Below are 15,510 nucleotides of genomic sequence, written 5' to 3' on the forward strand. Positions count from 1 at the left end.
TTAGGTTCATTGGTGACTCTAAAATTGTCCGTAGGTGTGAGCGTAAAAGTTGTCTGTCTGTGTGTGAGCCCTGTGATTGACTGGCAATCAGCCCAGGGTGTAAACCCGCCTCTCGCCCAATGACCCTGAACAGGATAAGCAGTATAGATGATGGATGGATGGATGGATGGATAGATAGAAATATCACAGAAATTGCAACCAAAAAAAAATCTCTTCTGTATGGTATCTCTGATGGTCTTTTTCTGAGTCGTCAGATATTTTCATCGGTCAGTTCTGCCTAAAGGTAAACCTGCTGGTGATTTTACATTAACATTCAGAGGATCACCGAGGTTGAGTTCATCCTCTGGGGAACAAAAATGTCTGTAAAACTTCACATTTGTTGAGATAATTATTCCAGGCCGAGGTGTTGATTTAGACATGAAATATAAAAACAATCTTAACTGCAAAGTGATTTAACACTTTATTCTGAGTTTAAACTTTTCCAGTTTTACAGAGAATTTAAAAGGCACCAGTTTAATCTGTGCTAACAGTAAAACAGATCAGTGTACAGTAAATTCCTACACTGTGTTTGGCTCTGGAATGTCACAGTTAGAATAAACAAATGTACAATGTCTCTGTGAAGCACGATACAAAACAATGCCATATCATACTCAGAACGTGTCACTATAAATGTTTCAGTTAATAAGTGAATTAGCTTCAGTAAATCTTTCTCCAGTATTACACAAAAATATAACTTGGCTCAGTTTATAATTTCTGAATGCTTGTTTCACCACAAAAACTAAATGTTTGTGTTTCACTGTGTGGATCAAATCTCATGCTGAAATCAGTTGTTGCTCTACATCATGCAGTAATCATGCAAGTACAAAGACTCTCTTTTGTTTGTAATAATCATTCCAGTATATAAATGTTTAACTTTACAGTGACAGATATTTTAACTTTTTTAAAAGAAGAAAACAGTGAATTAGTGTGTTTAGTTTTCTGTTTAGCTTCTAAGATGTGCTCTTGAGGTATAATCATCCTACAGACCACCTGTCTTTAGGACTTTTCAATATGAAGTCTAAAAAGTGCATGTCAGTGCTGTTCTTGTTTTAACTTGTGGTGTCTGAGGTCAGCAGCAGGTTCAGTCTGTCAGAAACATGTGCTCCTCATGCTCTGGGTTTAAAAGCTGTGATGCTCATGCCGTCTTCTTTGTGTCCAGAGGGAGCTGGAGGGATGATTTCCTCGAAAGCAGAGGGACGACTTTATCAAACAGCAGCACGGAGGTGATCATACCTGCAGCAAAGAGTGAAGGATGGAAGCAGGAACAAATGGGTTTTAATATTTTCAGAGATTCATAAGATTTGATTGAATTTGGCAGTCTACCATCATTACATTAAACCGTTTCAATATTTCACAGTATCATGAATGTGAATGAGTGAAAGATGGTATTTGGGTGATGAGGTGATAGTGTCTTCACTTTGTTCAGTCAGCTTTTCCTTTGGCTTAACAATCATCAAACTGAACTAAAATGTATCCATTATCTTATTTACTTGTAAAATACTAGAAACAAGACAGCCTGGGGTCTTTGTCAGACTTTTCCAAACCAGCAGATGATCTGATATCAGTGAACACCAGTGGTTCTTACCCAGCAGAGGGCCCAGCCAGTAGACCAGGCAGTACTCCAGGAAGGAGTTCCCACTGCATGGGAACTGTGTGGAGAAGGCCAACGCAGGGTTAAACACTGCTCCTGTCAGACTGCCACCTGGAGACACACACACACACACACACACACACACACACACACACACACAATTGTATTAATTAACCTTTCATGACCAAAACTGCATTCACTGATTACTCACTGAAAACGCCTAAACATTTTTTTAATCAGCGTTTTCACTGTAAAGGCAGCCATTAAAACACATATTCACGTGACGTTATTAGAAACAACAGAATGGATAGAGCCAGACTCATACCTGCATAAACCACTGTTGCGATGACAGCAGCCACCGCGTGCACGCGGTATTTCTCATCCACTGATCTCGTGTGGGTTATAGCAGTCTGAACCGCAAATGCGCACGCCAGCTCCACTGCGGCTGCCTTGGGCACGGGCGCGTGAATTTGGCTGATGCACCGGTAACCGAGCAACTTATGCCTCATGTGCAGTCCGGACAAACCCATGCCCCAAATCATCGGCACCGCGGCTCTGGCAGCAGCGGCTGCAGCAAACTGGCACGCGATCCGCCGCAGTGCGCATCCGCCCGAGAGCCTCGCGTGGTACGCGTGCTCGAGCGCACCGGAGGGGTTTCCAATGGCCCCGCAGAAGGTGAGCCCATGGATCACGGCCGCCAGGTACGTCAAGGTGAGCGCGAGGCGAGGCTCGATCCCTCCCACCTCTGACAGCAGCTTTAGCTCGTGCGTGCAGCAGCAAAGCTGAAAGGTGGACACGAGCTCCACCGCGTACACAGAGATCCCGGTGTCCGCGAGGGCCCTGGTCAACAACCTGCGGGTCGCATCGCTCACCGCGACGATGCCCAAGAGCACCGACAGAGACACCGCCACGTCTGCATTCATGTTCCTGGCTTCTCTGCCGGGGAGTGGGGTGCCTTTGCCTGAAGCCGCTGAGGAGAGTCCGTGCACCGAGCCGCTGATGGCTCCTCTCCGGCCTTTGGTCTCTCTCTCTCTCTATCGATTGATCTCGCTTTTCGTTGTGGATGGAAGCCTCGGCTGTGGCATGTGCTGCTGCGTCTTTATCCCGGAGGATGCGGGGTGCAACCGGGAGCAAATGAGCTTCAGTCCCTTTAACTCACATGGTGCGGAAGTGACCGAGATCCGCAGTTTTCCTCCCCCTACCTCTCTGCTGACAATGCTGCTCCCCTGCTGTCTCTTGTCTTTCTTCTGCTTTCTCTTCTGTCTCCTTCACCTTTTTTCTACCTTCTCCTTTCCCATTCCCTACCCCCGTTTACTCCTGTCAGATTTCTTGCCCCCCCTCTCATTTCTTCAGTGTTCACGTGGTCTACATTTAAGACCCTTTTCCGCTTGATATCCTCTTGGAGTCTAGGCTTCCCTTAAGAAGTTATTGTCATTATCATAAAAATGTTTAATCATAATTGTGACATATTTCTTCTGTGTTATTGCAGGCATCTCAACGTCTGTATACAAAACAAATAACACTTGACTTGGCTTCTTAGGGCAGGAGAGCATTACAGGAGACTAAGTATAAAAGTCACAATCAAGCAGTGAGCATGTGCAGCAGGTGTAGTTGGCAGCTCCTCCTCAAGTCTCACTGGAACATTTTCATCTATTGTACTAAAAAAAGTGGGGTTTTCCACATGTGTCACTCTCCCTTCTGTCCAATACACTGCTGACCACTGAAAATAGAATACGTTCTTCTGCCTGAATGTTGTGAATGGGAGAAGCCTTAATCAGAGGTTCTTATCTTTGTTAAAGGAACATGACCTCTTTATCTCATTATCATGGGAAACTTTAGGCTCTGAATCAAGTAGGCTAATATGTCCTCTGAATACTTGCAGGTCAAAGGTCAGACACAATGGGCCTCATTCACTAATATCTGCGCAGAAATGTTCTTACTCTCCGCAAAAAATAAGTACTTGCGCAAAATCACCGTCAGATTCACCACCGTGCGTATGTTAGTAAATCAGAACCATTCTAAATTGACAGGTGCGTGTCCGCGATTTGCAATCAGCATACTGCCACGCCTCTAGTTCTCTATATAAGGACATCAGTTTGGTGCCGCATGAAGAGAGCGGTGTTACGGAGAAGCTGAAAGAACGTGAAAGATGGCCTCAAAAGGAAAAAAGAAAAATTTCACATCAGCAGAAATTGAAACAAGGAGGTGAAGGCCAGAAAAGGCACACTGTTCCGGAGCGTGCACGGGCAGCAATATCTTCCAGCAAGGCTAGATCTGCCATCCCTCCACTTGGTTGGAGGTAAATTGGACTCCTTTATATATCTTCCATACCAATCAATGAAATCAACTACAGATGCGCACAGTCATGGCACTACAAATTTTTGGGAATCACCTATCAATTATAGGCCAATAAACAATTTAATAAAGGGCAAAAGTGTTACATTTCAATTTGAACATTTTCATATGGTCTACTCTATTGTAAAGTTAATAAACTAACTCAACTGCTATAATTGAGGTTTTAATTATATGACAATAAATTATGAGGATGACACGGCATTACGTTTGGTCCATACATTAGTAATTTAATTATTGTTGTCTATTAAAGCCTTTTTTTTCAATAAATGAAGTTTTAATATAGTATGCATTTAGTTAAAAGGGTGTGTGTTAACATTTCCTAGGACATTTCTTTCATCATTTGTACATATGCATGGTCTGAGGGAGTTCTACATTTGTTCGCAGAGTACGAAGAAATTTAGGTAAGAACAAATTGATGAATGATTTGTGCGTCAAACGTGCGTACGCACAGTTCAAGCACAGATTCGTGCGTACGCACTGTTCGTAAATGAGGCCCATTGAGAGGAAGCTTTTATACAAGTTGTTATCTTGACTTTACTAAACAATTCAGATTTTCTTTGTATGTTCATTGAAAGAGCAGAAAAATTTCCGCTTCAGCCAAGGAGCTTCACTTTTTGTCAAACACAGTGAGTGTATGTCAGCAATAAACACCCTATAATCCCCAGCTCAACATCCTCTGTATCTGATGGATTAAGAGGAGCATTACAAAGGGTTTTATTTTCTTAGGATTTTTTTACCCCCTGGGTCAAATGTTTAGTGTACGTTGTCCTTAATCAATATAATCAAATCCACCTACAGCGTATTACTGATGTTATCCTCTTGAAAACCCACATCTTCAAATCTGTGGAAAGATACAGCAACATCCCCACGAGGCCAAACAGATTTTTACTGTTCAAACTGCATTTCAAAAGTCCACCTTTCATCCATTTTTGCAGTTTGAACTTTTACACACTCTCTGTGCAATATCATGCTCACCTGCAAACTGTCCGGCTCTTTCACCTTTAACAAGATATATCGTACATTAATTGTACAATATCATTTCATATTTCTATCTTTTATCTTATTTGAAGTTGGTTAACCTCATGTCAGTATGACTTGCAACGTGAGGAAGGCAGAGCTGAACTGTGTGTTGAGGCTTATTTGTTGCTCAACGATCACTGAGAAGTTCGTGCAGTTCTTTATTGTCTTCACTAGATGTCACTGTCTCATCAGTCTCTTTTAATAATCTATTTTAAGTTATTTTTAAAGTTTGATTAAAAAAAAAAAGTATGTCTTTAATGACTCAGGCACGACGACAAATAAAACTTGATAATAAATGGTATTATGAACTTGTAGGGAAAAACCCAACTATACCCCTAAAGTTCTGAAGGGTTACATAATTTACCCAACTTCACAAACACATTTAAATGAGGGAATTTGGAAATGTGTGCCATATGAAGTGGTTTGCATCCCTTGTGCATTGTTGACATTTTTGCTCAGTGCTCTGTAGCCTACTATAAAACAATATTGTGAAAATATAAAAATACAGTTCATTTTGCTTTTCAGATATACAAATGCAAAGGTAAAGCATGAGATGAAATATAAGGTGCTGGAAACCTAAAAGGGCATTTCCTCTTGTTTTGATTCTTTATTTTAAAAACTTTGTTCCGTGTTTTCTTCATAGGCGACTGAATGAGGACATGGTTTTACTCATGGGAGTTTTTTCAGCAGAATTTCAACCATTTTATTTTGTATGTGTACATGACATGAGTTCATGCTGATTGGACTCTTACCTCTCTTCTTCTCTTTCTAAAGAGAATTAAGGCAAAGAGTATAATGGTAACAAACAGGTGAGCACATTAACCATCTATCCCTACAAGAATTCTGTTAGAAAGAATGCTGCTGTTAAACTTTCACATAATAGAGTTTGCCCTCTCGCTTTTACTCCTTCCTCCTACACCTTTCATTCGTCTCAGGCTAAAAGAAAAATGTCAGAGAAAGTGGGATACAAGTTTTAACGTTCTGATAAATTGTAAACACATAGACATTTTACAATAAAAATTTACAATAATATTAATGTAGGACTCTAAGTTAATATATTCATTTTATAAAGCCTTTAAAAAAGGTAAAAAAAACCCAAAACAAAACAAAGTTATGTTGTGGTTTTGGGTATTTACATGTGTACATGACATGATGAGTTTAAAGGGGATCAACTGACAGAAATTGATTATTATATTATAATAATTATGTTTACATGTTTTTTCTTCCTAATCTGTAAATGTACCACGTTTTTTCTAAAATGCACATGTTAAATCATATTCTTTATAAATTCCTGCTCCTTTTAAGTTTGTTATCCGCTCGCAGACTTACACCTGAATGCATCGAACTTAAGCAGGGCTCGAAGAAAGATAGAATTTCGGAATTTACCCAAGTGTCTGTGAATGCACCATCATTCGCTCTCTTCTCACGAGCTGCGACCCGCCCCGGGTTTTGAGCCGACTTCCTCACCAGCCAATAGACGGTGGGTTGAAGCTGAAATTAACCAATGGTGTGTCAGGAGCCAAGTGTAAGGGGGCGGGTGTTTCTGTGCAGCAGGCTTCTCTGTGCCCAGCTAACAATAGCCTGGGATCGGCAAGTTTGCTGTTAAAAAAACCACCCGGGCAGGAGGGCGTCAGAGCGGAGCAGTGCTGAGCCGAGAGGAGAGCAGAGTTTGCCGATTACATGAAACGGTGTGTCCCGGTGTCGGAAATTACCACCCAAGATTCTGGGATTTACATTTGCAACCATACAAGTGGTGAGTGAGGCTTTGGACTTCATTTCTAAACGTTATATTGATCCCTTCATCTCCATTCCCAGGCAGGCATGGTGCATTGTGAATTAGGTGCTCATTTGCCTGTGAATAGGAAAGGGTTAATGGTTACTGTAGGCTGGGACCACACTATTATTCCCTTATTCTTTATCTACATCCATGTATTAACGCCCCCACCGGACCCTGCAGGCCCCTCAGCCCGCACACAGCGGACCTAAAGTCGGCCACGATGAGGTTATTACAGTCGGAGGTGGATGGTGGTGTGATTATTTTTTTATTGCACCGGTTTCCTCCCAGTTCACCAGCTGGCTGTGATAACATAAGAGTTTTTCTGGTGAACTGGTTGCACGACAGGGCGATTATCAAGTGAATGAATGAATGAATGACTGAATGAATGAATGGGTAAAAGAAATCCTCCCAGTTTCCACGTTTCCATCTCTGAAATCTACCTCAAAGGATACCTCTGACATGATTCATCAGAAAGTCCATGAATAGATCAGATGCTGTCCTCCCACTTTAATGCCTTGAAATCCCTAGAATATTATTTAATATTATTAAATATAGTGTTATGAATTGTTATCTGGTGTAATATGTTCTAATTAGACAAGTAATCAGCGTGTAATTAATGTCTTAAGCAGACAGAGTGATTAGTACACAGTAACCCACCCAGATCTTGTAAATTACCTGTATAATATTCACTATTAGTGACCGACTTGTCTTTTGCAGTGAGCTTACAGTGACCTCATTGTGCTCACGTGCAGATTCACATCACCTGCTGTATGTTTTAGTTGCTGTAAACTTTTCTTCTCTAGAAATGCTGCTCAGTGATCTGTCTGAAAAGCTCAGAGGCTCTCGTTTCCACATGGCTCAGCAGAAATCACTGCACTTCTCCTGATCCTAGAGAGCACGGTTAGTAGATTCTGGGGCAGTTTACAGGATCTTATTGATTACAGACGGGCTCTAACTCTAATTTGGCATTTTTATCAGCTTTAGGAGTTAGTTTCCGTCTCCTTACCGCCCATTGAACCCTCAAACTCGGGTTCAGTTTTGACTCAGCTGGATAAGTAAGCGTATTTCTTTGTCCCTCTGTATACAGACTGCACAGCCTTTCTCTGGCTGAACTGGGCTGACGCTGCCCTTTGCTCCCTGCTATAAAAAGTTTCCCCTTCTTCTGCAAGACCAGTTTCTTGGATAATGAAAAGCTGTAATTTGTAAAAGCTGATTAAAAGTGTGGATGGTTGAGAGATTGCCTGAATGAAACACACGTGCAGTCTGCACTGGTGTAACATTTAATTACATGTTTCCTTCACCTGCTTGATGTTGTTTTACTAACAAGTTTCACACCTGTATGAGAAGAGATGAGAGTGGAGAGAGGAGAGACTTTCCATTCTATTGAATGACTTGTCTCTAGTTTGTCCCTTATGGGACCTGGAGTTCCCACACGCGGACGTTTGACAACCTCTGCTGTGGTTACATGTGAGTTATTTAGCCTACTTTCACAGTTAGGGGTGATTAATTCATACAAACTACGACCCTGTCGCAAAGTACATTCTTTACAGTGGAGTGAGTGAAGGTCTGAGATCTGATCTCCTTGTTAATTACAATATTTGTCTATCTAGAAAATTGATCTGCAGCTATTTCAATAATGGAACAATTGGTAGTAACAGATATGATCAAGCTTCTCCAAGATTTTCTGCATTTCTTTTTCTAATCTTTTAATTTTGTACTGCTTGCTTGTCAGACAAAATACGAAACCTTTAAGTCACTTTGGACTCTTAATCAATGATGGAAATGATCATTAGTTGCACACTTACTATAAATTAACTTTTAAGAAGCAAATTAAATGAGGAAAATCGATATGCTCTTCACAGAATCATGTATAGTTTATCAGCCTGCTGCAGCTCGACGTTAAAGCTTTGAGAAATTGTCAAAACAGGACCACATTTTTAATGACTGCCTATCCAGCGAGCCAAATTTGGTTCCACAAACGTTTTGCACAACTTTCCTTAGATGTTATAACAGTTTGTTTTCTGCCTTAAACAAATGTTATGTTCACATTTTAAAAATGTTCTGGAAAAGAGTTTTTTAATGTTCAAGAAGGTTGCACAAACTTTTTCTGGGGTAACTATTCTGCAAAGGTTAGCTGAATGTTTAAAAAGGTTACTTAGATATTACCCTAGATGTTTAAACAACAGTTTTTCAACCTTTCTAGAACGTTAATGGAGGCTAATCTAAAAGTCTACCAACATGGGGGAACATTATTAAAATGCCACCCAAAGATATCTTATTCATGAGGTCATTAGATCGTTTTAGGTTTGTTATGTCGACCAAAAAACATGATCTTAAAATATTGTTAATGTATTATTTTCCACACATTCAAAAATGGGGATCTCCATTAGAAAGGAGATACGCGTCTGTTGGTTTGAAGAGAGCCTTTTAGTCCAAACATGAGTCTGTTTCGATGGATCCACTGGCGGGTCTGGCATGTGTCAGGATGTTTCAAAAGCAGCAGCAGCAGCAGTAAATGAATTAGATTTGAGTTTGATTGCATGTGAAGCTGCTTCCAAGCTGTCAAACCAACCACAGGGGGGCAAAGTCAAACTCAGGCCTGGTAATCAGTCACATGATCAGAAACATGAAGGGAAACTCTAATTAGTTTATTGATACTAAAGCGTGCCTTGTTAGTCAAACAAAGAAAAATGGACTTCCTGGTTTGTCCGAGCTGAAGCGAGGTGAAGCCATGGACTGGGTTATGGTTTAAGGGCACAGTGTTTGCAATGGAGACCTGGGCGTGGCTAAAGGAGTGTTTTATGACCCCCATAAGAAGCATGAGGCCACCCAGTTGTCGCCTTGACACCTCGACAGCATGAAGGAGAGCGAGAGGAAGGCTGGAAGGAGTTAATGACCCATTTGGCTCCTGTGGCTTTGGGCCTGGCTTCTTCAGGAGTGTGTGTGTGTGTGTGTGTGTGTGTGTGTGTGTCATCATGTGAATGTGTGTTTTCCTTTTGGCCACTCTTTGGGCTCTGTCTCACCTGTCATTGTAGTTATTTTTAACCCCTGAGTCAGTTTGTTTGGGCTCTGAGAGGAATTAGACCTGCTGACCCACAATACAAGCTATGTGCTGCCCGGGACAAGCCACACACACTGTCACACAGAAAAACCCAGTGCACTTAATTTCCATATTATTTCAGTCACTTATTTTATTTTCATGCTATAATTTAGCTAATGAGAGGGGGAACCACAGACAAATTATTAAGATACAAGAAAAACACAATACTAAATCTTGTTTCTTGTGCCTTAAAGATGTCCTCTGAAAGGTTTTCAGTTCAATAAATGTCTGATTAGAGATCATCTTTTGCCACATTATGTTAATGAGCCTTTGGTTAACTGATGAATGTAGTAGTCTTTGATATCACAAACTGAATGTTAAGTTGACATTTGTGAGAAAAAATCACAGGCTGCGTCTTCAACCAGCAGTAACGGCTTTCTCCGGTCTCTGCTGGGTTGCAATGAAGTGTTAATATGGCTGAACACACGAGGAAAAGATCTCTGACTACGGACGATTCAACTTTAAAGCGGAAGGTACTAGTTTGACGTTTCAGATGACGACATATTAAGACAGGCTAGCTGTTCCCAGTCTTTATGCTTATAGACTTAAACAGACATAGAAAGACATAAGAGTGGTATTTATCTTTTATTCTAACTCAAGGGAATGAATACATGTGTTCTAATATGTCAAAGCTGATTGGGTCTGTGATGAGCAGAGTCTCTGAGCGCCTGAGGAAACGCCGGGAGACAGATGACGAGGCCTCACTTGACAAGTTTAGTTTCTGATGATTAAAGGGTTTTTGTATGATAATTTACTGTAGATGTAAAGCTCAGATTTCTACAATCAATAATGCACTAACTTGCTCATTAAGATGGATATTTTTCTGTGCAGTGTTGACTCTCACTCACACAGTACCAACAGAAATAGAAATATTGGCTGTTGAGCAGCCGGTAGTCTGCCAGCAGCTGAATAATGGATAGTCTGTGTGCCTGGAAGGCTGCTGGAGCTGCTGAGCCCGGCGTCTAGACGAACCCCGACAGCACTGAACTACATGCTCTCTCCTCCTGAAGACTGGCTGGATCCAGATAAAAGCTGTGCTCCTCCTGGATTGATTTTTTTCCTCTCCTTAAAGTATCTTATCCGCTTCATTGATGTGAAGGTAGATGAAAGGCAGGGTGATGGTGCATCTCTAAGCTGTTAATAGTACGGTTCAGTATCAGGAAGACAGTCCTGCTGCTGCTGGTGTAATTAGGAAGATTGAAATACTTGCCTCGCTTTGCTTCAGCTCAGTTTCATTCAGGAGTCAGAGCTCTGATTAGAGAACCAGAGAGGAAGAAGCTTTTACAGGTGGAGCTCCGTTCAGGGATGGCATCAGTGTTATTCAATCTGTTTCACGTCAGCATTGATGTGTCCGAGTGTATTTGCTGCAGTCAGAAGCTCTTAATATCTCTCTCAGCAGGCCTGTGCTTGCAGAACTCCTGTTGATATAGACCCCTATAGAAATACTGTTCAAAGTATATTATTGCTCATCTTCTCATGACTCTACTTTTTCAATTCCTATGACCATGGCAGCCTCAGAAACTGCAGAAAAGGAAACAATTCAGGATCTGATTTTACAATTTTCTCAGTTCCCTGAACTCGTCTCTTTCCCAGCACAGAGAAACAGAGATTTGCAAGATTTACAATTTACAAGAGAGACAGTGTCGGAGCAACGTCAGTCTGACAGTCTTGGATGATTATCTGGACATGGACGATAAACAATTTGTATGACAGTGTTAAGCAAAACAATTTAACTAAATGTATTCAGTCATGTCACGAACCATTACCTTTATTTTTTAAGCGAGAACCCGGTCTGTTTAGTTTAGCTATGTGAACAGGTAGGCAAATAGCAGCAGTACATGAAGGCTGGTGAAAGACTGACATCAGTTGGTCTGAATGAGAGAGCTCTTTCAGCACATTCTCTGCGAACGGGTCAAAAATGATATTAAATCGTTAAATCAATACTGTGTTTTGACACATACATAATAGCGCAATATTAATTAACTATTTTCTTCACATACAAACCTGTTTCAGCAAATTTTATGTTGAAAGTCCAACTTGACCTCAGAGCCCTGCACATTCAGTATCGATTAGAGAGATACCTACAGAGTCATAGTTTGAAGCTTAGGGCCACTGACCATTTGGCCGTATGTTACGTGTTGGAAATAAGAAAATATTTGTGTTTCTTGTAGCAAAAACATTTCAAGGCTTTTTCAGATGGTTAATGATAACCTGAATGATGTCACTGTAAAAATGTTATTGGAATCAATGAAGCAACACAGGAACGAGGGCTGCTGATAGGGAGATGGTCAAGGCCAAATCTCAGCTTCTTAAGACCTGACGTCATGTGTGTGTGTGTGTGTGTGTGTGTGTGTGTGTGTGTGTGTGTGTGTGTGTGTGTGTGTGTGTGTGTGTGTGTGTGTGTGTGTGTTTAAAGCCCAGAGACATATGGTGAAGGAACCACCCACTCATTTGGACGGGCCACACCTTCCAGTTACACACCACATACACTCCTTTACTTTTGATCTATGCTGCTCCCCAGTATCACATGCAGACGCACCTTTAAACACAGAGGCAGCTGAAAATCACACGTGTGTGTGTGTGTGTGTGTGTGTGTGTGTGTGTGTGTGTGTGTGTGTGTGTGTGTGTGTGTGTGTGTGTGTGTGTGTGTGTGTGTGTGTGTGTGTGTGATCATTATTATGAATCATAAAGATTGAAAGTAGGTCTAGTATGTAGAGGAAGGTTGTGTCACACCTCAGTCATGCAGTCCACTCTGATCAACAAACTGTGTGTGTGTGTCTGAATATTTCAGTGCTGAGGTTTTGCATTCACACCCTGCAGCCTTGTATCCAAAGAGAGATTGTATGTGCGTGTGTGTGTGTGTGTGTGTGTGTGTGTGTGTGTGTGTGTGTGTACACATGACTACATACAGTTTTTGTTGGACAGTGTATGTCTGCTGGGAGATGAACACATGCGTGTGTGTTTCAGATGATGATGGATCCATACAGTTTATTTTGTATTTTTTGTATATTTTTTCTAACAATCATTTAGTTTGTCTTGAAACCGTCGCCCCTCACAGTTTCCCTGAATCCACTGTGACATCTTTAAATGTCTAATTAATCAATAATCTTTGGTCACATGATGATAATTGATTGTAGATCTGTGTCAGAGTCTGCAGTGACTTTCAAATATCAAATGTCAACATTTCATTGCTCAGTTGGATCTTTATGTGGCAGGAGGGGGAGTTTTAACAGTGTGATGACCTATAATGATGATATTTTAAAATGCCAACATCATGATATCATTTTAAGAGACATCACCGAATCGCTCATGACTGTGAAACACTTCCAAACATTCACAGATTGAAATGCAGAATATGTCTCTCTCTCTCTCTCCTGAGGTCAGTCTGTTTTTCTCTCTTTCGTCTCCTCTTCTTCACTTCTACATCCCTCCTTCTCTCCTCCATCTGATGTAACCAGTGAAGCAACTATAACACTGTTATCTATAAATACCCCTTCATTTTTCTCACTGTCATACACAGGAAATCTCTCCATTGCTCTCATCCACTTCCTTCCAGCTACTAGTTATATTTTCTCCTCTCTGATCTTTTTGCTGAAGGCGTTCTTGATTTTCCGTCTCTTTCTTACATGTAAAGCAGAGGGATGTTTTTCAATGAAAATGATTGAAGGTGAATGACTTAAAAACATTGTTTCTGTTTTCATAACAACAACACACTGAAATCTTGAAAAAACAACACTTTTAATTAAGTAGTGTAGTGTATAAATAATGGAGGTAGTCTCAGTGATGTCACCCATTGATTTCTGAAGAAACGTTTTGAAGCCCGAATTGCGCCGGCGCTGGGCGTCGCCATATTGGAAATGCCAGTGCTGGCTCATCCAGAGACGGGCAAAGAAGCGGAGCGCGACCGAGCTAAAGCCTATGTCTGAGCTCTACAGACGGGCCGCATGAATCAGCCAGCTACGGCTAAGAAGCTAGGCTATATGTTCCTCAGCGTAGCTAGCGGTTATTATCCATAGACTGTGTAAATAATGAATGAGCTAGTTTGACTTTGCCTGGTGGAGATTCTGTTTGTGACCGTGACTGACTGCAGGTGTTTAGTTATCAGACTAAAGAAGTAGCGGACTCACTGCTCGCTCGCCTGGTGAGAGAGCGGCAAGCCGAGACGTAACGGGAAATGTAAAATAAACGGTCTCTTCATCACTACGGTCCGCTGTAATCTCTCCGGGGAAAAGCCAACAACTCCTGACTCCTATCTACTGGCCGACGATTAAATAAATGTGTGATAAACACTGAACAGGCTAACAAGCAGCTAAAGGGAGCACAGTATACCTGCTACTTAGTGCTAAAAATATTTCAATACATAACACTAACATTTAACTCACCGACAAGCTGGAGCTCAGACTTCTTGCACGGCCATAAAGTTCCATGAATCCCACAGAGAGATTATTTGTCCAAACTTTGAATGAAAAAATCCCCAAAAGGCTCCAACAACACAAACAGGTGAAGTTAAGCTCAGTGTCTGTGTGTCTGTGTTGACGTCTAGCAGACAGCCAGCAGGATCCACCTGTCAATCAAGTGATCCGGCCCCTATGATTTAAGGCTTAATATAATTGAACCGAGTGTGTTATAAAATAATTCACCCCCCGTACAGTTATGGTGAACAATAAAAGTAGCTATTTATAACAAAACAGTTTTTTGTACCAGGCTGTAAACATGTTTATTTCTGCTGTAAAAATGTTCTCACCTGCTGTAATGTTATTTCTTGTTTTCTGGAGCCAGCCTCAAGTGGCCACTCGAGGAACTGCAGCTTTTTGCACTTCCGCATCGGTTTCATCTTTCAACACCGGAGTTTGCCGCTTGGTGCAAACTGAACTGTTGTTTGTGTGTTGCCCTGTTCAATACTGATGTTATCGCGTGATTTCGCAATTCTCCCGTGATCTTGTGATCTCACGAATCCAGGTGCTTGGGCCAGCGCTCCGCTGTGGATCAGACACACTTCCAGTGGGCGAGGGCTCGTGCCGTCTGACGGATCAGAACCGTGGCCCAGACGGAACGTGCCGGACACGGATCCTGTGGGATCCAGGCGTAATAATTTTAAAAGTTATTGCACGCCATGTCGTCACAATTATATCCCACATCGCAGATTTTCCTCATATCGTGCGGGCCTTCTGTAAATCTTTACAAAGTTATTCTGAGTGATCACCTTCATCCTTGAATGAAACATTTCCATCCTGATGGGAGCGCTCTCTGCAGTATTAAACCCCCATCGCTAAGTCACTGAATGGTTTGACGTGAAGAATAAAAATAAAGTGAATCAGACAATGTGGCCTTCACAGTCGCTAGATGTCAACCCAGTTGAACACCTCTGGGAGATTTTGGTTGGATGTGTCAGACAGCGCTCTCCATCACCATCAAACGCCACATCGTTCTTCTAAAAGATATTCCCTCTTGTAGAAGAGCTTTTGCAGTTCAATCATTCCTTCTAGTGTTAAAAGATATTATTTTTTGGAACATGTTTTTGAATATGGGGTCAAGGACTGAAAGCTTCGCTGGCCAAACACCTTACCGAGAAACTATGTTTGTTTTTACTTAAATGTATCACCTTTCAGTGTGAAACAAGCTAATCCC

The 15,510-nt window shown here is 41.5% G+C and overlaps 2 protein-coding genes across 3 annotated transcripts in view; one reads left to right on the forward strand and one right to left on the reverse strand.

The window, feature by feature from the left end:
* Positions 1-453: 453 nt before the first annotated feature.
* aqp11 (aquaporin 11) lies at positions 454-2,801 on the reverse strand. Its single transcript, XM_069668100.1, has 3 exons — positions 1,956-2,801; positions 1,625-1,741; positions 454-1,272 (listed from the first exon to the last, which is right to left on the reverse strand). The coding sequence occupies exons 1-3, from the start codon at positions 2,551-2,553 to the stop codon at positions 1,175-1,177; spliced, it is 813 nt and encodes a 270-aa protein (XP_069524201.1). The 5' UTR covers positions 2,554-2,801; the 3' UTR covers positions 454-1,174.
* A 3,886-nt stretch (positions 2,802-6,687) lies between these two features.
* The window catches only part of pak1 (p21 protein (Cdc42/Rac)-activated kinase 1), a 49,024-nt gene continuing 40,201 nt past the window's right edge, over positions 6,688-15,510 (forward strand). For both annotated transcript variants that reach the window (XM_069668098.1, XM_069668099.1), the window contains exon 1: positions 6,688-6,758. The gene's annotated coding sequence lies outside the window, so the exon portion shown is untranslated. The remainder of the gene's footprint in view (positions 6,759-15,510) is intronic.

The sequence above is a fragment of the Semicossyphus pulcher genome, unplaced genomic scaffold (assembly GCF_022749685.1).
Source record: "Semicossyphus pulcher isolate SPU_LCO1_2020_fin unplaced genomic scaffold, fSemPul1.0.p SCAF_19, whole genome shotgun sequence".
Classification (NCBI taxonomy): domain Eukaryota; kingdom Metazoa; phylum Chordata; class Actinopteri; order Labriformes; family Labridae; genus Semicossyphus; species Semicossyphus pulcher.